The 27,572-nt window shown below is 44.3% G+C and overlaps 1 protein-coding gene across 2 annotated transcripts in view; it reads left to right on the forward strand.

The window, feature by feature from the left end:
- The first annotated feature begins 2,674 nt into the window (after window positions 1-2,674).
- ppm1da (protein phosphatase, Mg2+/Mn2+ dependent, 1Da) overlaps window positions 2,675-27,572 on the forward strand; it is a 48,422-nt gene continuing 23,524 nt past the window's right edge. Inside the window, exons 1-4 of one of the 2 annotated variants that reach the window (XM_049576764.1) lie at window positions 2,675-3,325; window positions 14,757-14,985; window positions 15,590-15,739; window positions 15,853-15,977. In XM_049576764.1, coding sequence (XP_049432721.1) covers window positions 2,800-3,325; window positions 14,757-14,985; window positions 15,590-15,739; window positions 15,853-15,977 — 1,030 coding nt within the window. In that variant the 5' untranslated portion in view covers window positions 2,675-2,799. The remainder of the gene's footprint in view (window positions 3,326-14,756; window positions 14,986-15,589; window positions 15,740-15,852; window positions 15,978-27,572) is intronic. The other variant, XM_049576765.1, reaches the window with a different exon arrangement.

Below are 27,572 nucleotides of genomic sequence, written 5' to 3' on the forward strand. Positions count from 1 at the left end.
TTTTTCTTGTGTTCATTGAAAAGTAAAGATTTGTTAAAGATTTGTTATCAAACTGCTTGTGGTCCCCACTTTACGCATGTTGTGGTCAACACAAGCCTGGCCTTAATACTTTAACTGGTACACACCACATTTTGAATCTGTCATTACTGCGCCACTTCAATATTATTCAGTTTGGATCATTAGATTAGTTATATTCAAAGTATAAACAAACTGAGGAGCGTAAGGGTGACTATGCTGCTAGCATCATTCTATAGGACTATTTAAACAAATACAACACAGACATCAATACAGTTGCTTGGTTTTATGGACTTGCAATCACATCCAGGTCATAAATGATAACATAGATGTACTTTTTAATCCCAGTTTTCATGAAGTGGATATTTGTTGAGGCTCACTGTTGCAAGACTATGTTATCCTAGTACAGGTCAGGCCCAGCAGTAAGGAGGACCACCCTATACTCCGTCCATAGCAGTCCAGTCTGGAGGGCCTCAATGCAAAGGGCAGTGATGAGGAAACTGCACCTCATTGGGAGGTTGACATAAAAAAGTTTCAATTAAAATAGGAAAGGTTATTAGAACATAACATAGCAGCTCCTTCACTTGCTTTCATATGAACATTAAAGGTTCCTCATCACATTCAAATGTTCAATAGTAGCTAAGGTGTTTGTATTCATGTATTTATTAGTTTATTTGTGAGGGACATTGCAAGAAACACTAACAGGTTAAAATAATATGAATCAGATGTGTTGCATACAGTTAGGGCTGCCACTAACTTATATATTTTTAAAAAATAAATGGATTAATCATTGATTATTTTATTTGATTAATCAGATTTTGAAAAAAGGCACAGGATGTATTTTTGTATGACATTTCTGTTGTCATAGTAGGTGATAAAACATTTTAAATACATGTAATTAAAATGCTGCCCATCTCTGCCAACAATGCATAGGCCTATGTGATACAACAATATAAAAGAATACAAGTAAATATATGCTGCATATAATCTGAATTGTCCGTATCAATTACCTGAAGAACTGCAGGTCTGTATAATCCAACAGAAACTAAGAGAAAACCAGGCTTTCAACGACAGCAAATAAATCCATAGGCCTACTGCCATCTGCTGGTAAAAAGGACAAACATCAGACTGACACTTCACTGACACAACGATGCGTTATGGAGAAAACCAGTGTTAACAGTAACAACGCAGCATATACAATAATTTATTATATCCTCGATTAATTTATTGCAAACAATCCGGCGAATGAATATTAACACACAACCTTTGAGGGAATCCCTATACGTCCTTCATGGGAACAAAATGCATGACGATTTCCCTTATTAGTCTCTGAACAGCAACGTTATGGTTGAATAAAAAAATATCATAACATTTTATTTCTATTTTTATGAATAAAAAGTTTTTCACAGCAATGGCAGGCAGCTTTTCAAAATGCGCAAAACATCAGGTGTAAGTGGAAATAAAAGATACATGGGAAAGTTTTATAGGATATTTATAAGTTTTAGGCAAGCTTATCTTCCTGTCTTTTATTTTGAAGTTACTTCCGCCTCTGATGTCACCGCCGTTCTACTTTTTGTCCAAAACAATAACTGAAAAAATGAATCTGCAAAAAAAAACAACAAAATCGGACTGTTATTTGAATTCGGTTTTGTCATTTTTCGTTTTTTGATTCTGACAACAAAAAGGGGAAAACTGCTCCATTTTCTCGTTTTTTTTTCGTTTTAAACCATAAAGGAAAAAACGGAAAAAACATGATATTTCCATTTTTTCCTTTTTGGTTTAAAACGAAAAAACGAACTGCCTGAAGGTACCACATTTTCAGATGCAGAGTGGAATGATGTTATTTCTAAAATTTGTACTTGTTCTGTTTGCACTGGCCATAGTCTTTTTCAGTTAAAGCCTATTCACAGAGTTTACTGGACCAAGATTAGATCCGCTAAATTAAAACCTGTCAGAGGCCCTCTCTGCAACAGATGTGGTCAAGCCCACGCAACTCTTATTCATATGTTCTGGTTCTGTCCTTCTCTTACAGATCTTGGCAATCTATCTTCAAAACTGTCACAAATGAAAACATTGGCCTGTGCCCTGTTGTTGCATTTTCTGGAATTGTACCTCGAGGCTCCTCCGTACCCCTAATACTAAGTAATGCCCGTTCTTAAATGTGAGCCTTGAGTTAACCAGTGGTTTTATCTTTATCATGTATTCCAATCTTATAGCCTATTCACTGTACTCACTGCTTATTGTATATTCAAGTGCTGTTGCACCTCATTTCACTGCTTGATATTTATCTTGAACTCTGTGGATTACCCTTCTCTCTCTCTCTGTGTCTCTCTCTCTGTCTCTCTCTCCCTCTCTCTAGGTATTTATTACATTGATTGTATTTTTGCCCTCGTTATGGAAAATTCAATAAAGAGATCTATCAAAAAAGTTCTGGAGTACAGGACTAAAACAAGGAAAACACAAGCCTACACTTTCTGAAATACTTTAATGCTATACAGTATACACACGTTGTTAATCATTTTATAACCTTCTGCGGCACATTTCTCTCTCAGTCAATATTGGTGCTTATGGTCGGGGACCGACCTCTAGAGGGCAACAGCTGCAGTGGCGCTGCCACGTCCACCTGCTAGAAGAAGACAGATTTTGACGTCAACGCGTTTGAGCATGCCTACTAAGCTCTAACATAAACAAAGGCAGGACGCTACTCGGCAATAAATTCTGCGCTGCTGGTACTCTATATGCTAACATTACCGAAAAATTGGAAAACGCTTTACTTCTGCAACCATGGAAAACACGTTACTGATGCGAGTGAGTGTATTTACCGACCAAGGAGGCAGAAAATACATGGAAGATGTGACCGAGGTCATAGTAGAGCCCGAGCCGGGGGAAGATGAGCCGACCTCGGGTGAGCCAGAAGAGAGCAGAAGGGGAGACTGTACGCTCAGTTCTGTAGCTGCGAGCACGCATCTAGACCGGGCTGGTGAGACCGTTGTGTCCCCACAGGTTTCACATCCATCGCGTGAACCTGTGCGAAGGGATGACCAAAGTATATTAGTGAAAACATCTTTACCGGGAGGTCAGAGCCCGCTACGAGCTCAGCCAAGCACCGCGAGTCCTTCCCGCCGTTCCGTTGCGTTCTTCGCTGTGTTTGACGGGCACGGGGGTCGCGAGGCTGCGCAGTTTGCCAGAGACTATTTGTGGGAGTTCATGAAGAAGCAGCGGGGATTCTGGTCAGATTGTGATCGGGAGGTCTGCTCTGCTATACGCAAAGGATTTGTAGCCTGCCACCATGCTATGTGGAAAAAGCTACGTAAGTTTACCATCACCTTGCTAAGTGACAAACTATATAACAATGTCAGCTATCAGTCAATGGGGTCCGTTTATGTACCTTCTCCTCTGTTTGAGTAGCAGGAACATTATGCTAAATCTCTCAACCAGATTGAAGTCTGCTGCTGAAGGCTGTTAATCATAAAAGTTTTAATGTTATTTGCCGTGGCGCACTGCTAGCTCCTTCACCAGAAGATTCTATGGACTCAGGAAAGTCATTCTCTGAAGCATAGCCATGCATCTATGTGTATTTTCGAAATGCCATTCTAAATTAATTGGCATCTTTACTTTTTGTTTTTGTTTGAGTATAAAATTATCTATGGGGCTAACAATGTTAGCAATCAAAGGCAAGAGATCTAACGAAGTTAGCAGTAGCTACCGGGGCTAATCACAAACAAAGCCTGCGACAGTGTACATATGTAACCCGTTACCGCAGATCTGTTTACAAGTTTTTGTCCGTAAGAGAATCGGCCAATGTTTTATTTTTATTTATTTATTTTTACTTGTGTACTGTTGTATTTTTGTCACATTTACATATTTCGTTAATACCTATTACAAAACCTAACTGAATCGTGACGTAGCCGTGCTATGTCTTACAAACACCGTGTGCCTTCCTGGATATGCCTGGGCATGTCAGCTGTTTCACAGCTGGTCACATGGTGTCTACCAGGGACGTTTCTAGGATTTGAGGAGATAGGGTCCTCTGTAGGGGAGTCCAGGCGGGACCCTCCCCAGTAAATTTATTTGACGAACAAGTCTTTTTTGGTGGTTTTTATGCACGCTGGCATCTTATTTACCCTTAAAAGCATATTTGCCCAGATAAATTATGAATTGTGATTAGACTTGCACCGATTACAATTTTTTGGGCCGATTTCCAATTTGCAGAGCGTTTGGATGGCCAATTCCGATTTTGTCCGATTTCTTTTTTTTTTCAAACCACTTTACAGCAAACAAGATATTGCAGTGTTTTCTGTCTTTCCTTTATTAGAACATTTTAACCAAGATACAACACAAGATAACAATACAAGATGTGTGTGTGTGTGTGTGTGTGCGCTGCTAATGTTACACAATGTCAGTCATGCGGCGCAGTGGAAATTTGACCGATGTTGTAAATTGGCATATTTTAGACCGATTTTGAGCACTGCTGATTAATTGGTGGAAGTCTAATTGTGATGTGAAATTATTAGTTGTTATTAATTAGTTCTGAGTATAAATAAAACACTACAAATGGTGTCATTTAATTTTAGAGAATTTTAAGGTATTTATACTTGAGTATTTCCATTTTATGCTACTTTATGTATATTCTTCTGTATCTGAGTGAAATAATTGTACTTACTCCACTATATTTATTTGAATACTTTAGCTACTTTGAAGACACTGACTAAAAATACAAAATAAATGAACTAATATTATTATGTACCATTATAGATTAAACTAAACCCTGCAATCCAGCATCCCCTTCTCATCCTCCCTCTCATGGCGGTGGTGGTGTGTCTTCCTCAAGCTTGGGTCCTCTACCAGAGGCCTTGGAGTTTGAGGTTTCTGTGCTGTATCTAACTGTTCCTAGGACTATGCCCTTCTGGACAGAGACCCCAGATGTTGTTCCCTGGAATCTGCTGCAGCAGCCGCTCTCCCAGTTTCGGGGTCACACCCCTGAGTGCTTCAATTACCACTGGCACCACTGTTGCCTTTACTCCCCAAATCTTTTCTAGCTCCCCTTTCTTCCTGATGTTGCTGTCACTTGGAATTGTTACATCCATCACCACTGCCTTCTTCTGTTGTTGATGATGTCCGGTTGGTTAGCCAGCACCAGTATGTCAGTCTGGATCTGGAAATCCCCTAAGAGCTTACCTCAGTCATTCTCAACCACCTTAGGAGGTGTCTTCCATTGTGACCTTGGGATTTCCAGCCCATACTCAGTGCAGATGTTCCTGTACACTATCTCAGCCACTTGGTTATGGTGTTCCATGTACGCTCTTCCTGCCTGTGTCTTACACCCTGCTATTATGTGCTGAACTGTCTCAGGAGCATCTTTGCACAGCCTGCACTTTGGGTCCTGTCTGGTGTGGTAGACTCCTGCTTCTGTTGATCTTGTACTAAATGCCTGTTTCTGTGCTGCCATGATTAAAGCCACAGTGTGTAGGAATTTCTCCCATCTAACGTTGAAATCATATATTGCATACAAATGGATAGTGCACTCTAGCGCCTCATTGTTTCAAACGCGTATTGCAACAACGGTAGCCACTGTGTACCAAAAAGCTATGATAACACTGATGAAACCATGTCATCCGATAATTAATGGAGTATTCATTCAGGCTCCTACACAGACACACGCGACGCGAGTTGACAAACCCCCTCCTCACCATGCTGGCTGTGTTTTCAAAGTAGGACTGTTGGGGTGGGTGTTAATCAAAACAAACCGATCACGTCTTGTGTTTTGACAACTGACAAGTGGCTCAACCTCACACACCTCATCCCTCTCCTTGCATCACTGCGCCACTGACAGCTGTTAGCCGCTATTAGCGGTGCCGCTATTACCCCGGCACTACTGCAGCATAACAAATGCAGCATAACAAAGTCCGACTCTTTAAGCATAATGGAGGATCATGCATATGCAGCATCACGGGAGATGGAATCCTTGTCGCCAAGAAAGCGCAAAAGGGAATCAAAAGGGCAATGTGACTGGCGAATTCAAAAAACGAAGGTCAACATCGGGGTAGCCTTTCCTAGGTGGAGAGAGCTGCTGAAGGAGAAAGGTAATGCCAGGCCAGCGCCACTGTTAGCTGGGAAACGGCTAACAGCTAACAGCGGTGCAGTGATGCAAGGAGAGGGATGAGGTGTGTGAGGTTGAGCCACTTGTTGCTGTTAGCTGTGAGCCGTTTCCCAGCTAACAGCGGGGCTGTCCTGTGATTGCATTACCTTTCTCCGGCACCGGCACTTGTGACTAGCCTGCTTGCTGCTGCTTTTGTCACTCTTACCTGCAGGCGGAAACCGACAAGTGAAAACGCGAAAGGCTATTCCGTATTTCTCAAGTATGTCCCTGTACACACCTGTATTTTCAAGATGGCGCGCGTACATGATGAGACACCGGTCGCAATGTACATGTAAATGAGAATTTCGGAGCTTACGGACATAATTAGATACACTGATGGAGGTAAACACACATGTGCTAGGACACGCTCTTGACTGCATAATTTGTTTGTCTCAAAGAACAACTGAAATTGTTACACATAGTGCCTGTAATGCTTCCGTGCTGTCTTTCAGTCCATTCTTTTCCAGACACTGGTAGGATTTCTTGATGTCGGTCACTTCTTCAATCTGTCATTGGTGCATCACTTGGTTGTTTTGTCGTGGACAGTGGCTCTGACGCTCATGAGTTCTTGGCCTCCCTCATTCAGTTTAGTGTACAGTCTCAGGGTGCTGGGCTTGGGATGAAACCCCCATGCATTGTGAAAAACTTCCTTGTCTTGATATCAGTGGCCTCTATGTCCTCCTTTGGCCAGCTTGATATACCAGCCGGGTATCTGATGACTGGCAGGGTGTACGTGTTGATGGGTTGGACCTTGTTCTATCCATTTAGCTGACTTTTCAGGACATGCCTTACTCCGTGTAGGTATTTGGCTGTGGCTGACTTCCTTGTGGCCTTCTCGTGGTCACTGCTGCCCTCTGGTAGTTCAACCCCCTCGGTTCTGATCGTCTTACCTCTCTTGGACACCATCCGACCATAGTTACCTAGTCCTCCCCCTAGTATTACTACTAATTCCTTTTTGGGCCTTGCTCATGTATTGGGCCATGTGCCTATTCATCTTAGCCGCTATGATGCCTGACAGGAGCTTCCATGTTGTACAGAGGCAGGTTATTGGCCAGTAGTTGGATGAGACCGTGCCCATCTGGGGATCCTTCTTGATCAGGACTGTCCGTCCCTGGGTCATCCACTCTGGATGGGTCCTATCCATCAGCAGCTGGTTCATGTGCTGCCAGGAGTTCATGGAGTGCAGTTCATTTCTTTAGGCACGGCAAGGCAATTTTATTTATATAGCACCATTCATACACAAGGCAATTCAATGTGCTTTATAAGAGAAATACATTAAAAACAATAGATCATTAAAAACAAGAGCTAAAAGCAAGGCAATAAATAGTTAAAAACAGTGCAGAAAATGCATTTAAAAAGCAAACATAAAGCAAAAGCAACAGCAGACAAATATAAAAACAACAGCTACAGATTATCCTAACAATAAGTTACATATCTAGTTCACTGGTAAGCTGCAGTAAATAGTAATGTTTTAAGCCCTGATTTAAATGAGTTGACAGTTTCAGCCAACCTGAGATATCCTGGAAGTTTGTTCCACAGGCGGGGAGCATAGAAACTAAAGGCTGCTTCACCTTGTTTGGTTTTGATCCTGGGAACACTGAGTAAACCTGTTCCAGATGATCTGAGGGGTCTGGATGCTTCATAACGTACAAGTATATCAGAGATGTATTTAGGCCCGAGACCATTTAGTGCTTTCTAGACAAGTAACAAGATTTTAAAGTCTATCCTTTGACACACAGGAAGCCAGTGCAGTGACTTAAGCACTGGTGTAATGTGCTCCTCTCTCTTGGTGTTGGTGAGGACTTGGCAGCAGCGTTCTGGACGAGCTGCAGTTGTTTGATTGATTTTTTACTCAGGCCTGTGAAGACACCGTTACAATAGTCCAGCCTGCTGAAAATGAAAGCATGAACAAGTTTTTCTGTATCTTGTTTAGATAGAAATTATTTTATTCTTGCAATGTTTTTAAGGTGGTAGTAGGCTGATTTAGTAATTGTCTTAATGTGACTATTGAAATTTAGGTCTGAGTCCAGAACTACACCAAGATTTCTGGCTTGATTTGTAGGTTTTAGTGTCATGGCGTCAAGGTGAGCACTGACTATTGATCTTTGTTCTTTGGGGCCAAAAACAACTATCTCAGTTTTGTCTGTGTTTAGTTGTAGAATATTCTGGCACATCCATGTATTGATTTCGTCAGTGCACTTATTTAGCAGATGGAGGGGACTGTAGTCATCTGGTGACACTGTTATGTAAAGTTGTGTGTCATCTGCAAAAGTATGGTAGGAGATGTTATGATATTCCATAATCTGAGCAAGAGGGAGCATATAGATGTTGAACAGAAGAGGCCCAAGAATGGACCCTTGAGGAACTCCACATGTAATTTTTGTTCGCACAGATTCATAATTGCCAAGTGACACAAAGAAATCCCTGTCTTGTAGGGCCGTAACGGTACATGTATTTGTGTCGAACTGTTCGGTACGCGACTTTCGGTTCGGCATGACCCTGTACCGAATTATTGGGTGCAGGATATTATTTTATTTTATTTTGTTTTATTGTAATTCCGTTTTTGCGAGCCAAACCATTTAAAATATCTAGTTCCCCGACGTACATAATTGAGTGACGGACCGAGTCTGACCGTAAGTCTCCGCTTTCACTTTGTGCAGCGCATTTTCGCATTTTGACAACATGGCAAGTGAGCCTGACGAACCTGAAGACCCACCCGCAAACCTTAAGTCCTCCGTTTGGGAACGCTTTGGTTTCAGGGTAAAATACGAAGATGGAAATAAACAAGTGGACAAGACAAAAGCAGTGTGCCGACACTGCGGAACAGCGGTCGGGTATGTACTTGGAAACACGTCTAACATGCTAACGCATCTAAAGCGTCACCACCCGAGTTTGAATGTTAACTGGCATGACTAGAAAAAGCAATCTGGTGCTAACTACGATATCGTCGCCGTTTAAAAAGAAAGAGCGTTTCCCTGACCATCGCGCTAAAGAAATAACCAACGCCATTGGAGTTGAGTAAAATTGTTTAAGCTGCACTTTAGATATATACTGTTGGGAAGAGGAGGAGCTAAATATGATCATTGGCAATAATTCATAATTATTAATATTAATTATGGATTATTAAAATATTTGATTAATTAATTAATAATTAATTAATTATTGCATAAGCATAATAATCAAATTAGCTTACAGCGGGGCACCACCGGGAAAACCCGGACCAATGATCAGATGTAAATTCAGTCTCAAGAGTGTTCACTTAGGAAGCTAATTCTAGGGAGATATCAGCAACTATAAGATGAACAGGAAGGAGTGGAGCTCAGGCACTGACTTTGTCAACCAGCTTCATCACAGAATACAATGAAAAACCAGAGCAACCTCTCTTTGCAGTATAACACGGTTTATTCACACTGATGACATTAATTTACAACCAACATCAACATTGCTCTATAAACCCTATCAACTATAAAACATTACCGAATCAACCAGCAAGCATCAAGAAGGGTGTGTGTGTGTGTGTGTGTGTGTGTGTGTGTGTGTGTGTGTGTGTGTGTATGTGGGTGTGTATGAGGGTGTGGGAGAAAGTGGGTGAGTGAGCGAGAATGTGTGTGTGTATGTGTATGTATGTGTGTGTGTGAGAGAGGGTGTGGAAGAAAGTGGGTGTGTGAGAGAGGGAGAAGCGTGTGAGCGTAGCAAGATGGCGGCTGTGACGCTGCAAGCTACGTCACGCAATGGCGGCTCGCCAAGAAAGCACGTGACTCAAAAAAAGGAGGGGAGCCGGTAGAGAGGGAAGTTCAAATTGCTCGGCTCCAAGTGTAGGTTAGTGGAAGAGAGGAAGAGAGAGAGGGAAGCACTCAGCAGTGTGGTCATCCAGGCGGTATTGAGATGCAGTAACCCGTCTGTGTTACGCAGAGACGCGCTCGGCTCAGCTGGTGAGCGGCGTGAATCTGGACATTGAACCAACGCCGAAGTACTGGTCAATCCCACGTGCGGGGCGACACAATAGCGGTCCGACGAGGTCGGATCACTACGTATTACAAGCAGACACAAACGGGCAGAAGAATAACAGACAGCAGCAACACAGGCAATATTTTTACAATATCAATGCAGCCAAAATTGGACGCGGCGGTCCGTATCAACAAGCCCTTCTAAAACTTAAAAAGAAAACACACACTAACTAATATCTGCCCAGAGCTAAAGCCTCTTACTGTTGCAGAAGGTGGAGTGATGTGTCGGTCGTTCCTCGTGCGTCCTTTGTTGCGGCAGAGGTGAAGTGGTTAGCGGCTCACAGCGGCTAACGGATCCTCGGCGAGGGGGCAAGTCTCTGGCGAGGCGAGTTAATTCCGGCTCGTAGCGGGGAATCACTCGGGGAAAGAAGGGGTCCTTGTCCTTCTTCTTGAAGCAGGCAGTCCTTGTTATCTACCAAACCGCATCCGCGGGCATCCGGGTGAGAGGGTCAATCCGTGGTCTCGTACCGGGCTACTCTGTGTTCCTCGGCGCACAGAGTGAGGGAGAGGAGATCAGCTCGACCAGCAAGGGAAATCCGTAGGCCTAAAACGCGTCTAACTGTGCACAGTAATAACTCTTTCTAAAACGTTCGCCATGTGGGACGAGTTGCTAAGCTTTAGGAACAGCTGTGGGTACTTCTATTGGCCATGAGGATCACAGCCAGAAGCGTTTCCCTCAGGTACGTTTTGTGATGATATACCCCGGCGTGACGTCACCGGTGCGGGGTTGGCCGTGGCAGATTTCACCCAAGGGGAGCTGTGTATTTCAAGGGACCTCTGCTGGTCAGCTGGGGTGCTGTGTTGGGGGTTGAATCAGCTGATTCACACAGAGAAAGGGGGTTGACTGATTCCTTTATTCTTTTGGGCGCCAACATGTGGTCTCAGGCTTTGATTGTTACATGTGGGCCCAAAAGTTTATGGATAAAGTGTAGGCCTTTGTTAGAAATCCTTGTACGGCACAACATAAGCATGTTTTGTTGACTGCACTTTAACAAAGTGGGAAAGCTAAGTAAGTTCCTAGTAAAACTGAATCTGAGCAGGCTTTAAAGCTGACCAGCTGCACTATACTTTTTATTTTAATTGAGTAAAACTGTTTAAGCAGAAATTTATATTTATATTTTTCATTCAAAAAATGTGTTAAAAAACAGTAGGATTTTATTTTTCACTTTTATATTTCTATTTTTATTCAAACAGTGTGAAAAAGCAGGATTTTATATATATATTTGTTTCATTCAAAAATTGGGTAAAAAGAGTTAACTGCTGTGGTGGTGTGTTTTAATAAGGTTACCAATAAGTAAAAGATATTTAATAGTTGTCTATTTCTTTCATTACTGTACCGAAAAAAAAACCGAACCATGACTTGTGTACTGAGGTACATACCGAACCGTGATTTTTGTGTACCGTTACACCTCTACTGTCTTGTAAATAAGATTTAAACCAATTTAGCACAGTGCCAGAAAGTCTGTCGAGCAGTATGTTATGGTCGACTGTGTCTAATGCAGCACTGAGGTCCAGTAATACCAGAACCGAAATCTTTGATGCATCACTGCTCAGATGAATGTCATTTAAAACTTTTACAAGTGCAGTCTCAGTGCTGTGATGTGCTCGAAATCCAGACAGAAAGGCATCAAAGGAATTGTTTTGCTCCAAGAAGGTGTTAAGTTGCTGAAAAACAACCTTTTCAATGATCTTTCCTAAAAATGGTAGGTTTGATATGGGCCTGTAGTTATTTATTACTGAGGCATCCAGATTAGGCTTTTTTAAGAGAGGTTTAATGACTGCAGTCTTCAGGGCCATTGGAAAAAGGCCTGACTGAAGAGAACAGTTTACTATCTGTAGTATATCTGATGCTGTGCAGTTAAAAACATATTTAAAAAAGCTTGTAGGCAGAGTGTCAAGGCAGCAGGTAGTGGACCTAAGGTTTCTAACTATGTCTGTCAAAGTAGCATAATTTAATGGGTGAAAAAGTGCCAAATTGACTGGAGTAGTCTTATGAGGCACAGGTGGAATAGCCACTGTGTTGGAGTCACAGACTGTCTGTCTCATCTTTAAAATCTTGTCTGTGAAAAAAGAAGCAAAGTCATTGCATGCCTTGGTGGATAGCAGTTCAGGAGGGACTGACGCTGATGGGTTTGTCAGTCTGTCAACAACAGTAAATAAAGTCCATGCATTGTTGTTATTTTTGTTGATAATCTCAGAGAAAAAGGACTGCTGCACCCTTTTTTAGCTCCAAGTTATAGATGTGCAGGCTTTACTTGTAGATGTCATGATGAACCTGGAGTTTGGTTTTTTGCCACCTGTGTTCTGCTTTTCTACATTCTCTTTTTTGAGCTTTTACCCGTGTGGCATTCCTCCATGGTGGTTTTTTCTTACCAGAGACAACTTTGACCTTCATGGGGGCAATATTGTCCATAATATTCATAGCTTTAGAGCTGAAACTATGAACCAGATCATTGACAGAGACTGAGGGCAGAACTGGTGTGGGTATAAAATCCTGGGTGAATAGTGTACAGGTGTTTTCATTGATATAGCGTTTTCTGATTACCTCTGTTGTAATTTTACTGGTGTCAGCGGAGATAGCCATTTTAAAGAAAACACAGTAATGATCAGAAAAGGCAACATCAGTCACCACAACCTCAGAAATGTTGAGCCCTTTGGAGATAATTAGATCTAAAATATGTCCCTTATTGTGTGTTGGCTCTGTTACATGCTGGGAAAGTTCAAAGTTGTCCAGGATGTAGAAAAGTTCTTTCGCACTGCCATCTTTGGCATTATCAATATGAATATTAAAATCACCCACTATAACAACACAGTCAAAATCAATACAGACAACAGACAATAGTTGAGAAAAGTCATCAACAAAGTGTGCACTATATTTTGGAGGCCTGTAAATGGTTACTAATACTGCTTGACAGGAGGATCTCAATTGCAGTGCAACATATTCAAAAGACTCAAACTTCCCATATGACAACTGTTTGCACTGGTAAACATCCTTAAATAAAGTGGCTACTCCACCTCCTTTCCTAAATTCTCTAACTGAGCTGATAAAATGGAAGTTTGGGGGGGCTGATTCAATTAGTACTGCTGCACTGTTGTTTTCATTTAACCAAATTTCAGTTAAAAACATAAAATCAAGGTTTCTCTTGATAATAAAATCATTAATTAATAGTGACTTGCCAGCCAGAGATCTGATATTTAATAAAGCTAAATTTAGTGTACTAACATTGTCTGACACAGTCTGTGGCTGACGCATAACTGGAGTCAGATTAGATCGAGTAGCTGTGCGCTTCGAGTACACATTGTTTTTCCTAATGCTAGTCAAAACAGGAATGACAGACCTTGGAGATGACTCTGGCTGATACTTTTCAATTTCAAGATGTGTTTGACCATGCCACCGGCTATTTAAGATCACCGGTATGTTTAAGGAAGCGGCATGGGTCTGTCTCATCTCTGACAGGCACCTGAGGAGGACGTTGGCTCCTTGGTGGTTGTGGTGAAGGGCAGGAGGGGGGTTGTTGGATCCCTGACTGGGACAGAGACATCCTCTGAATGCCTTGGGTGATGTGGAGCAAAGGGTCAGGTGAAGGGGGAGAGATGCAGGCTGTCTGTCTCTGTGCTCAGTACTTGTCCTTGGCTCTTATCTGTCCATTCTTGTTTTGGTATGGCCTTCCAAGAACATGACGTAGATTGGCCCCGAGTAGTCTGCATCCAGTGATGTTCGGATGAATCCCATCACGCTGAAAGCGATCCTTACAGTTCCAAAAGATGTTAAAATTGCCAATAAACTTTAGCCAGTAGGTGTGGATCCTGTCAGGGCCCAGTGGTGTCCAGCTCTTCATACCTGATACTCTGTCCTGGATGTTTGCCGTTGTAATGGTAACTGGCTCTTGTTCTGGGAGATTGCTGTAGTCTGCTCTTAGATCCACTACCCATTTGGCATCTGTGTTATGTGATGCCTCCTTCTCTCACATGCTCTTCCAGTATTGTTCAGTTTCAGCCCTGGGTGGATCTATTCTCATGTTGTTATCTTGCCACTGAGGGTCGATTTGGGTGGTTCGGTGGAGAACATCATATTTATTTTTCTGGAGAGAGTGAGAGTGAGCGAGTGAGAGAGAGAGAGAGATGTGCTGCTTAAATGACACAGATTAAATAGATCGTGGGCTTTTTGTTTTTATTGTTAGACCAATTCTTATTGTCGAAATATTCCTGTAGCCTATATATTTAGATCTGGAGCTATTAATAAAACATTCAGGGCTGAATCCCCAGACGCCTAAGCCTATCGACGCCACTGGTGTCTATACACAGTGTCTGTGAAGTGCATGTCTGGCTTTTTTTTGCCTCCAGCTAACCTAAAGGTCACAGTTTTGTAATGACGCTCAATACAGAGAATGATTGATGGACATTAGCAGTAAACAAACAAAAAAAAACAAACCCAAAAAATAATTTTTAAAAAAGAAGAATTTTTATTTTCCTCCCATCATTTTACTGGGCTTTTTGTGTATTTCAGTGTACTTGTGCAGTAAGCAGCCTATTAGCAATAAAGGTTTTAGCTCATTAAATATGATATATTCCTTTTCTCTCTTTCATCTTCTCAGCCGAATGGCCAAAGACACTCACAGGCCTACCTAGCACATCAGGCACCACAGCCAGCATAGTAGTCATCCGAGGAAACCGCATGTATGTGGCCCATGTTGGGGACTCAGCAGTGGTATTAGGGGTCCAGGATGATCCCTCAGTCCCGTTCATCAGAGCTGTGGAAGTCACACAAGACCACAAACCTGAATTACCCAGAGAGAGGGAGCGTATTGAAGGTCTGGGAGGGAGGTAAGGCTTAACCCACAAAACACCTTGCATCTACATGATATTTAAATACAACATTAATTTTAATTGTTTTCTCTGATGTTGTGTATTTCCTGCATTGAAAAGAGTGGTTTTGCAGCCTGGCCAGCACATCATTGCTCAGAGGACATAACCGTAACTCTCCACAAAAAAGACAAAACTTTTCTGTTGGAGGTTTCTGTCAAAACTTGAATCAAACGGTTGATCATTTGCTGTGACATTAAATTGAAGTTGTAAATTAAAGTACACAGTGGAGCAGATTGTTGCTGGAGGACAAAAATTAAACAGGATGCTGCTGTCTTGACAAGCGCTCTGGGATATTTTTGCTTCATGTGTCCTTGCCGAGCAGATCCTATGATAAGTCATTTTAGCCGCAGCCTGTTCTCTTAAGAACTCCTTGCTTTGAACAGGTGCAGCTTATTCTATTGCGACATGCTGACAGAATGAAGCCATTGTAGAATGTTGCAGAGAAAATTTGCAGCGGTGTGAACTGGCCAGTCTGTGCTTGACTCAAGCTGGCTGCTTGTGTCACCTGCAACTCGGTGGCTGATTTTAGAACATAAAGTACGTCACCTGTTTCTACGGCCAGTCAGCTTGTAGTGAAGTCCGCTGGCCAAGTCAAACTGACCGCAGACGGCGTGCTCACTTGCTGTGGCAGTGGCTCCGTCCCTGCAGAGCCCTCTGTTTCCATCCTCACGGTGTGCCAGTGTCGGATGGTGGGTCGCTGCTGCTGCTCGTTGTAAGTGACATATGAGCCCACCCTTAATGTCAAAAACTGGCTTTTGGAAACTTGTGGATTCTTTCTTGAAGTCAGTGGCAGCTTCTCTCTTCTCTCCCCTTATCTGCTAACAGTGTTATCAAGAAATCTGGAGTGAACCGGGTTGTCTGGAAGAGGCCGAGGCTGAGTCACAATGGCCCAGTCCGTCGCAGCACTGTCATTGACCAGATACCATTCTTGGCGGTAGCGCGAGCTCTAGGTAGGAAAAGTAACATCACAGTTACTGTATTTCAGTGAATAACCTGCTTGAATGGCTAAAATAATATTACTGTTCTTGTCTTGTCATGAAAACAAATGATAAAACCCTCAGTTTAATGAAAGCATGCTTATAAGAAGGAGCTATCAGTTACATCAGACATGGAAGGGAGTTCAGGGAGTTTTGACATATGACTGTAGATCATTGCTGAGATGGATGCAGTGGCCTATTATCATTGGTCTTCAGCCTAGTTATAAGGACTAATCCATTCAGAAAAACAGAGATTCCAAGGGCCAGATATAAAATAACCATTTTATTACTGCCTTTTAATTTGTTGGCATTCATAAAAAATCTTGTGAAAGCTTTTTGTCATCAAGTGTGTCAGACATGCTGCAGCTAGGGCTGGGCGGTACGACAATTTTCATAGCACGTTTTTTTAAAAAAAAGTCATATTGGTTTAACAGTATTTGTCAGGAAAATGCGGCCTGAGCCATAGAGTTGGGCGGTATCCAAATTTTGTTACCGTTAAACCTTCCCCACATTTTCCCAGGTATTCGGTATTACCATGACTAATTAAAAATCACTTTGAAGGGCTCAGGGGGAGTCACCAAAATGTCGGCTTGCTCCTATACCATTCAAAAACAGAATAGCAAACATTACATAGGCCTAAGAATACTGAAAAATAACAACAAAACATGTACAACATGTTGTGCCGTACAAGGATTTATAACAAAGGCCTACACTTTATCCATAAACTTTTGGGCCTACATGTAACAATCAAAGCCCGAGACCACATGTTGGCGCCCAAAAGAACAAAGGAATCAGTCAACCCCCTTTCTCTGTGTGAATCAGCTGATTCAACCCCAACACAGCACCCCAGCTGACCAGCAGAGGTCCCCTGAAATACACAGCTCCCATTGGGTGAAATCCGCCACGGCCAACCCCGCACCGGTGATGTCACGCCGGGGTATATCATCACAGAGCGTACCTGAGGGAAACGCTTCTGGCTGTGATCCTCATAGCTAATAGAAGTACCCACAACTGTTCCTAAAGCTTAGCAACTCGTCCCACGTGGCGAACGCTTTAGAAAGAGTTACTGTGCACAGTTAGACGCGTTTTAGGCCTACGGATTTCCCTCGCTGGTCGAGCTGATCTCCTCTCCTCTCCCTCACTCTGTGCGCCGAGGAACACAGAGCAGCCCGGTACGAGACCACGGATTGACCCTCTCACCCGGATGCCCGCGGATGCGAAGTTTGGTAGATAACAAGGACTGCCTGCTTCAAGAAGAAGGACAAGGGCCCCCTTCTTTCCCCGAGTGATTCCCCGCTACGAGACGGAATTAACTCGCCTCGCAAGAGACTTTACCCCTCGACGAGGACCCGTTAGCCGCTGTGAGCCGCTAACCACTTCACCTCTGCCGCAACAAAGGGCGACGAGCGAACGACCGACACATCACTCCACCTTCTGCAACAGTAAGAGGCTTTAGCTCTGGGCAGATAGTAGTTAGTGTGTGTTTTCTTTGTAAGTTTGTAAGGGCTTGTTGATACGGACCGCCGCGTCCGATTTTGGCTGCATTGATATTGTAAAAATATTGCCTGTGTTGCTGCTGTCTGTTATTCTCCTGCCCGTTTGTGTCTGCTTGTAATACGTAGTGATCCGACCTCGTCGGACCGCTATTGTGCCGCCCCGCACGCGGGATTGATCAGTACCGGCTGTGTTGGTTCAATGTCCAGATTCACGCCGCTCACCAGCTGAGCCGCGCGCTGCTCTCTGAGTAACACAGACGGGTTACTGCATCTCAATACCGCCTGCGTGACCACACCTCTGAGTGCTTCCTTTCTCTCTTCCTCTCTTCCACTAACCTACACTTGAGCCGAGCAATTGAACTTCCCTCTCTACCGGCTCCTCCTTTTCTGAGTGCGTGCTTTCTTGGCAAGCCGCCATTGCGTGACGTAGCTCGCAGCGTCACAGCCGCCATCTTGCTACGCTCACACGCATCTCTCTCACACACCCACTCGCTCAGACATACACACACACACACACACACACACACATTCTCGCTCACTCACCCACTTTCTCACAGACCCTCACACACACACACACACACACACACACACACACACACACACACACACACACACACCCTTCTTGATGCTTGCTGGTTGGTTTGGTAATGTTTTATAGTTGATAGGGTTTATAGAGCAATGTTGATGTTGGTTGTAAATTAATGTCATCAGTGTGAATAAACCCTGTTATACTGCAAAGAGAAGTTGCTTTGGTTTTTCATTGTATACTGTGATGAAGCTGGTTGACAAAGTCAGTGCCTGAGCTCCACTCCTTCCTGTTCATCTTATAGTTGCTGATATCTCCCTAGAATTAGCTTCCTAAGTGAACACTCTTGAGACTGAATTTACGTCTGATCATTGGTCCGGTTTTCCGGTGGTGCCCGCTGTAAGCTAATTTGATTATTATGCTTATGTAATAATTAATTAATTATTAATTAATTAATCAAATATTTTAATAATCCATAATTGATATTAATAATTATGAATTATTGCCAATGATCATATTTAGCTCCTCCTCTTCCCAACATTTGGTGCCCCGTGTGAGGCTTTGAAGATACCAGATTTATTACAGTATTCACGAGTAATAATACCAAATTAATAAATAATAATAAAATTAATTTTTTTGTTGTTGTAATCCCTTTGCTTCTCTTTGCTACCTGCCAAGCAGATACCCAGGGTGCCTTGTGTTTTTGTTGAATGTGTAGTGGTAATTATTAGAGAGTAGAAAATTGTCTCACTTACAGCAGACTAACCCACTAACAGAGTAGGTTAGGAAGGACAACATTGTAACACTGCAGCTTGTAAGCCACAGGTTGAAACCTCACGCCTGTGCACCCGCATCAGCGTTCTAGTCTTCTGTATTTACAGAACTCTTGTAAGACCCACTGGGTAGGACACATTCACCACCAGTAGAATGTACTCCCAAACACCCCAGGTGGGCGGAGCCGAAGCTCCTAAGAGGTCACTCGAGCCAGTCCTGAGGGACGTGGTCGTGGCACTCCTTCGCCTCTCCTCAGAAAAAGGACAGGCCTGACAGTTATGACAATGAAGACTGTCATTCGGCGCTACAGGAACTCGCGGATTACACCAACAACCCGGCAGGTAAGCCAGAGCGCACCATCCAAGACGTGGTGGGCGAAATGTTCCTTGTGTATCAGCGCAAAACTCATCTGCAAGCAGCGGAACGACAAGCACAGATTGCCCAGCTGCAGCGGGAAAACGCCAGCCTGCAGCGTGAAGCACAGAGAGCCCAGGCTGAATTTGACCAGGCGCAGGAAGACCTTGATCTCCTGTGTGCTGAGGTTCGTTCTGCTCAACGAGGAGCAGAACTTAAGCATGGAGAAGACCGGCCTGGCCAAGTAAGTCTAGCCGCCGGCCTGAAGGCTGAAGAAATGCATGGCAGCCTTCCTGGGCTAGATGAAATCGCTCCTAGTGGCCCCAGCCACCATTCCTTTCCATCGGGGAACCCACACGGTCGGGAACCCCGACCCTCGCTGATAAGCGAGGCTGCTTTGTCGCGGAGGATGGAAGCTGCACAGCTGTCCAACCCCGCACGCCAGGAGGCGCGTGCTAGAAGTCGAGCACACTTTCGCAGCGCAACCTCCAATTTAGTTGTTGTAGACGACTATCAAGCACCCCCACCAGGTCGCTCATGGGAGGACAGTGCTCCACGCTGTGGGGCCGCACCCCCTTCAACTCCCAGTCACCCCCGCTTCAACATAAAGGGGGGAGACTATCCCCACGCCCAAGGTGGCGTGGACGACTCAAGACGATCCTTAACCCGGGAGCTGGGCGCATCGCGTAGCCCACGCCGGCACGTCGACCGCACCCCATCCCCGCTGCCGCGGGGAAGGAGCCGTGCTTACCGCTACAGCGATCCGAGCGATTCAGGAAGCTCGGAATCGGACGGTCAACAGTCGGACCACAGTCGGGGCCTGCGTACCCGACAGCTTGAGTCTCTTGCCAAGGACATAGAGCGCTTCGACCCGAATAGCCCCGACGCCAACATCGAGGACTACTTCCGAGAAGTCGAACGCTGCCTTGTCGACTTACCTGACGCTACGTCAAGGGAAAAGCTTAAGTTGGTCTGGAAGACCACGGCAAGGAGCGTCCATGTGTTCATGGAAACGCTTCCACCTAACACCCGAGACCGCTATGCAGCACTTCGGAAAGCGCTGCGCGAGGAGTATTCGCACGGCGAAGCCTCTGCCACCTTCGGCGCCTTTGTCATCTTGCAAAAGAAACATGAGCCCCCTCGAGAATACTTCAGGTGCCTGAGAACTGCCTATCTCCAGGGCCGTAACGCACCAGGCCTGGAAGAAGATCATGCTTTCAAGTCCTTGTTCCTCCACAACCTCCACGAGAGCCTGCGTTACGATGTCATGATGCACTGCAGAACACGTGGGCTCGCCATGCAAGAAATAAAGAAATATGCACAGCTGGCATGGGAAACGCGCATGCGTCCCACTAGAGGTCGCGAGGTCGACGCCAGGGTCCTGGGGATCCAAGCTTCGGAGGACGCCGACTTAGCACTGGAAGGAAGCGAGGTTCCTCGTGCTAGAATGGACGTCAGAGGTAGACCCCCGAAGCAGCGACTGCCTACCCAACAGGGTGGGCGGCGAAACCAGGGGGGTGGCAGCCATCCCCAACCCCAGAGCCAAACGAGAGCGTCACGGCCAGACACCTCTCAGCAGAGAGGGAGAGGCCGGCTCCAACAGGAACAATTGCAGGGACTTGGTAAAACCCTCCAGGGTACCGTAGTGACTGTCAATCTGCACTCCACCATCCTAAATAACACTTTGCATGCCTTGGGAACCTTGTCAGAAATTGTTAGAGAGGATGTAACATACGTGCAGGTAGTCAGAGATCTAATGCAGGACCTCCTCAGGGAGATTAGCTCCTCAGTTAACAGCCTGAGCAACGGAAGGATTCCATCTTATCTGGTCTCCCTAGACCTAGTGACTCAGATTTTGAAATCTGCTACCACCACTGTTGTGCACCCATCGCAGGTACACCTGACATATAATCTTGGCAGCGCCATCCCGATCTCTGTAAACCCTCAAGGCTTAGAAATCGGATTCCTCCTCAACCTGCCCATCATAGAAAGACAGAACATATACAGACTTAAGTCATTATTGAATGTTGGTTTCTGGAAGGGCAACACTCATATTCATTTAAAGACACCTACCTCACTCGCATATCATGGCGATCACCCCCCACTCTACCTCATCCCAAACCTAGACATGTGCACTAAAACAAAAGACATCCACTGGGTTTGCCCAGGCAACCCTTTTGTCAGAGATGTCACTAACTACCTCTGCGGCTTAAGAGCCGCATCCCCCGAACGAAAGTGCCAAGCTAAAATGTCGGTCAAAGACGAACAGACAGGGACAAAAGTAGAACGAGCTGGTAATCGATGGCTCGTGAGCACACCCACCACCGAAGCCTTAATGTCCTACGACCGCCATGACACAGCCACTCAACTAACCCTACCCAATCAGACAGTGTTCTTGACGGTTCCTCAGGGAGCCACCGTGCACATCATGGAAGTTGTCCTCCATCACCTCAACCCTGACAGACACCAAGTGGAGATTGAGGTTATGGACGCCTTCCAAGGGCACAACCTCACTATAGATGACACCCTTCAACAGCAGCTTCTGGCTGAAGGGACTAAATTGGTACAGCTTAGTCTAAAACCGACTGGACTAGCCACCACATTTAATAGTCGCCTAAGTAGGCCGTCATCTTACCAAGAACACCACGTCAACCTGGTTGCCCTCGGGCTCCTCCTTAGTGGCGGGGTCGTCACCGCAATTATTGCACACATCATGTACAGACATATACAAACACTACAGACCAGACTGGACACCCTCCGAGTTGTTCAACCGCGATTTGCACACCAGTCTGTATCCACACCACGGGTTAGCTCCAGCCCTCTCCAAGAGTAGGTCACTAACCCCTGACCATTTCCTGCTTTCTGCTTCCTTTCCTTCTCCTTCCTTTTCCAACTATTCCGATGTTGTGAAGATAAGCCGAAAAGCAGCAAAGAATGTGGTTCATTGTGAAGTTTTGAAGTGATGTTGTGTTTTTTGTTTTTTTTTCCTCCTTTCTTTTTTTTCTTTTAATTGTAAGAAATGTTTAGAGTTAGTAAGAAATCTGCCCAGAGATAGCCTCAAGTAATTGCCCAGATGCTAAAGTCCTCAATGCTCTATGAACTGTACGGACTAATCATCTTTTGGTTCCCAGGAACACATGGACTGTGAACTCAATTAACATCCAATTTAGGAACTGTCCGGCCCTACGTTGATCCAAAGACTGCGACCGTCACCCCCACTCTTCAGATCAAAGGGGGGATGTTGTGCCGTACAAGGATTTATAACAAAGGCCTACACTTTATCCATAAACTTTTGGGCCTACATGTAACAATCAAAGCCTGAGACCACATGTTGGCGCCCAAAAGAACAAAGGAATCAGTCAACCCCCTTTCTCTGTGTGAATCAGCTGATTCAACCCCAACACAGCACCCCAGCTGACCAGCAGAGGTCCCCTGAAATACACAGCTCCCATTGGGTGAAATCACACGGCCAACCCCGAAGACCGGTGACGTCACGCCGGGGTATATCATCACAGAGCGTACCTCAGGGAAACGCTTCTGGCTGTGATCCTCATAGCTAATAGAAGTACCCACAACTGTTCCTAAAGCTTAGCAACTCGTCCCACGTGGCGAACGCTTTAGAAAGAGTTACTGTGCACAGTTAGACGCGTTAGGCCTTGGATTTCCTCGCTGGTTGGGCTGATCTCCTCTCCTCTCCCTCACTCTGTGCGCCGAGGAACACAGAGCAGCCCGGTACGAGACCACGGATTGACCCTCTCACCCGGATGCCCGCGGATGCGAAGTTTGGTAGATAACAAGGACTGCCTGCTTCAAGAAGAAGGACAAGGACCCCCTTCTTTCCCCGAGTGATTCCCTGCTACGAGCCGGAATTAACTCGCCTCGCCAGAGACTTGCCCCCCTCGCCGAGGACCCGTTAGCCGCTGTGAGCCGCTAACCACTTCACCTCTGCCGTAACAAAGGACGCACGAGGAACGACCGACACATCACTCCACCTTCTGCAACAGTAAGAGGCTTTAGCTCTGGGCAGATAGTAGTTAGTGTGTGTTTTCTTTTTAAGTTTGTAAGGGCTTGTTGATACGGACCGCCGCGTCCGATTTTGGCTGCTTTGATATTGTAAAAATATTGCCTGTGTTGCTGCTGTCTGTTATTCTCCTACCCGTTTGTGTCTGCTTGTAATACGTAGTGATCCGACCTCGTCGGACCGCTATTGTGTCACCCCGCACGCGGGATTGATCAGTACTTCGGCTGTGTTGGTTCAATGTCCAGATTCACGCCGCTCACCAGCTGAGCCGAGCGCGTCTCTGAGTAACACAGACGGGTTACTGCATCTCAATACCGCCTGCGTGACCACACCTCTGAGTGCTTCCCTCTCTTCCTCTCTTCCACTAACCTACACTTGGAGCCGAGCAATTCGAACTTCCCTCTCTACCGGCTCCCCTCCTTTTTCTGAGTGCGTGCTTTCTTGGCAAGCCGCCATTGCGTGACGTAGCTCGCAGCGTCACAGCCGCCATCTTGCTACGCTCACACGCATCTCTCTCACACACCCACTCGCTCAGACATACACACACACACACACACACACACACACACACACACACACATACATTCTCGCTCACTCACCCACTTTCTCACAGACCCTCACACACACACACACACACACACACACCCTTCTTGATGCTTGCTGGTTGGTTTGGTAATGTTTTATAGTTGATAGGGTTTATAGAGCAATGTTGATGTTGGTTGTAAATTAATGTCATCAGTGTGAATAAACCCTGTTATACTGCAAAGAGAAGTTGCTTTGGTTTTTCATTGCATACTGTGATGAAGCTGGTTGACAAAGTCAGTGCCTGAGCTCCACTCCTTCCTGTTCATCTTATAGTTGCTGATATCTCCCTAGAATTAGCTTCCTAAGTGAACACTCTTGAGACTGAATTTACGTCTGATCATTGGTCCGGTTTTCCCGGTGGTGCCCCGCTGTAAGCTAATTTGATTATTATGCTTATGTAATAATTAATTAATTATTAATTAATTAATCAAATATTTTAATAATCCATAATTGATATTAATAATTATGAATTATTGCCAATGATCATATTTAGCTCCTCCTCTTCCCAACAAACATTAACAACTTTTATTAACAAATACGCAAATGCAGCAGTCAACCAAACAGAATGAAATAACAAGAAATTGTCTGTGGTCTATATTCCACTTTCATTACAGTAATCGACACAAATCAATTAAATTAAAACACAGCCCCATAGCATCCAATACTTAATAGGCTTGTCAAATAATAAAAATGTAACAAAAAATAACAAAGGCAGTAACAGAAAATGTGTGCTATACAGCGTATCCTGAGACTGCAACGGGTACTGTTCTTTGGTTTATTTTTAGAATCTATCAACATAAATCAAATAAAAGCACAGCTCTACAGCATCCAGTACTAGGGCTTATCAAATAAGAAAAACAGAACAATAAATAACAAGGCATAACTGAAAATGGGCATATATAATCCTATCCTGAGAAGGCAACGGGAAATACTGTTCGTTGGTTTATTTTTAGAGCCTACCTTTAGTTTGAAAAGTTCACCCTCTCCAAGTCTGAACTTTTCTGTCCGTTAGAACAGGCTACTCCTCATTGAAAATGACATAAAAACAAACTATAATGATAATTATAACAGCATCCTATGGTATGGTATGTTATGCTATATCCTATTCAAGTTTTTTTTGCCAGAAAAACCAGCATGTTGTGGTTTTTTTTTTTTTTTTTGGGACCAACTCGCTTGATGTGCGGCTTGCTATCTTTTCTTCTCTTTCTCACGTCCGAACTGTCACGGGATGATGTCACATCCAAAAACTTCATCAGATGTCATCTCCCGAATCAACAGTTAAAGGCGCTGTATGTAAGAATGTGGCCAAAACGGTTACTGCACTCAAATTCAAAATACTGCCACGAGTCGTGTCTGCCCCCCCTCCCCTACAGATTCGAGGTTGCTGGACAGCGGCACACTGGAGACTGATTTGTTTGCCCACGGGCGGCTGCCGTGGCAGGGCCGTGTCGCTGCGTCCTTGATCTTCGGTTTTCCAGCGGACCGTTCGAGCAAGTCCGGCTTCTCTGCTGCTAATGCTGCTGCCGGGATACAGCTCATGAGGAGCCGGCTGCTAATGCTATGTACCGGGACACTGCTAATGCTGCTTGCCGTGCTACTGTAGCTCAGTTGTAACTGTAACTGATGCTGAGACTGACTGACTGACTGCGTGACTGGTAGATGGCAGTGGGTGGTGCAACAGGCCAAAATACAAATTCAAAACATAAACGTGATTTGCGGACCGTAAATTTTTTTTTAAATGCGAATATTCTGGCTGTACTATTGTTGTCGGTGAGATCAGTATGTTATATGAACATTATTCCTTAGTCTCTGTGACATATTAGGAGGATTTTATGACTATTTGCTTTAGATTTCTTACATATAGCTCCTTTAAGAGAAACATTATAGCCTACTATTAGTTTTAAATTGTAATAGTATTAAATTGAAAACTCAACCACACATAGGCTACATAAGTACTGGACAAACACTCATTATTTAGGCATTAAATAAATGATATTTAACATGACTAGTCCATACCCATTGGTAGCTTTGTCACCTTCTACCTATGCCAATCCTCAATGCCTATGTGCAGTTTCACATAGATTGACCAAGTCAGTGAGTAGAAAAACGTGAGACAGACAGAATGACTCGCTGAAAGAATGACACACTGACAGTTTTGATTGGTTACATGGCACAAGTGAAGCCAATCAACACTGAAGCCTCTCTACAGTGCAGCATATAAGAGGAGAGGAGAGAGCCCTGTCTTACCTCTTCATAAACTAAAGTCATATTATTTTGTGTGACGGACGCTTCATATAATAACATAACAATATACTATTTATCGTGTTATGTCATCATGTCATTTCTGTCTCTACATGGTCACGTGTTAACAATTCTCCTCTGCTCTCTGTATCACGCACGGCGGAGCTCCGCCACACACACACAGGTGAGCACGCTAGAGCGGCTCGGGCCGCATTTTCCTGACCAAACCTGACCCCGAGCCCGGTGCAGTTTGTCAGCTGACAAAGTTATTGTTATGGACATTGTGTAAATAACCATCAACAGACTGTTGTTATGCACAGACAAACACGCTGCTCGCACAGCAGCGCAACATGGCACTCTTGGTGCTGAGCTTGTGTTGCGTTCAGGCGTTGTCATGTAAATAACAACTTCCAGTACTTAAATAGATCATAGCACAAAACAGCAGCATGTCAAGTGACTTTTTACTTTTATTATATTCAATAAAATTGTATTTTCCTAAATCTTGAGACACCTCATATGTAAGCTAGACAGACATTTTATCTGCTCATTACTGTGCACACATGTACTGTATGGCCTGAGTCCTCAAGAGCCCTTCTGGTGCCAGTAGATACATAGAAGCATCCCAGCAGGCTGTGCTTTGCAAGCATACAAAAAAGTTTCACGCATGTGAAAACTATTTTTCATGCGTGTGCTTCACCTCCGCTGCTACAACTCCATCCTAGGGGAAACACTGCTGTGTGCGTTTTGTGCAACGGGTGGATGTGGTAGTCTACTGGTAGAGTAGAGAGAGAGCTAAGTAGCGTTGAAGTAGAGTAGATCAGGGCAGAGAGATGGAAGCAAAATATATTAAACCCAGTGTTAATACAGTTGAACTGGAGAGAGGCGAGAAAAATAAATAGAGGTGGGCATGGCTCAAGTGGGGCGCAAAAAAATTATAGACGGAGAACAACAAAGATTGCCGCAGCCACTCCCCCAGGTTTCAGGTTTGAGACTCAGGAAAATTTTTCACTTTAAACCCTGACACTGTCATTTTTGTGTAGGAATTAAGCTATGATAGTGGCTTAAATTAAACAGTTTTTATAGGGCAAGTAAAAACTGACTTCGGGCAAGTAGATCTCTGACCAATTTGCCTGACCGGGCAAGTGAAAAAAACCTTAGCGTTGAACCCTGCCATGACTTAGTCATACCAAAAATTAGAAAAACCCCCCCAAAACATTCGGCCACAGGGGGAGCCACAGCGATCGGTCGCATTTTAGCCATTTTTAAGCGTTTTTCTGTTTATTATAGTGCCACCCAGTTGCCAATTAGAGTTAAATTTCTCCAGTCACCTTGAGGCGTCCTGTTTTACATATCTACCAAATTTAGTAAAAATCGATATGGCGGTTAGGCCTAGATAAGAAATTAGCTCTCTAGCACCCCCATTTTGTTTGATGGGGTCAGTAATGGAGGGGTCCCCTCAGATTATGTGTGGTCATATGCCTACAAAGTTGCGTGGTGATCGGTGAAACCCTTGAGATGTTATACACCTTTATGTGATGAGCCACGCCCTCCGCAATATTCATTGCCTTATA

This window comes from Epinephelus fuscoguttatus, linkage group LG5 (genome assembly GCF_011397635.1).
Source record: "Epinephelus fuscoguttatus linkage group LG5, E.fuscoguttatus.final_Chr_v1".
NCBI classification, from domain to species: Eukaryota; Metazoa; Chordata; class Actinopteri; order Perciformes; family Serranidae; genus Epinephelus; species Epinephelus fuscoguttatus.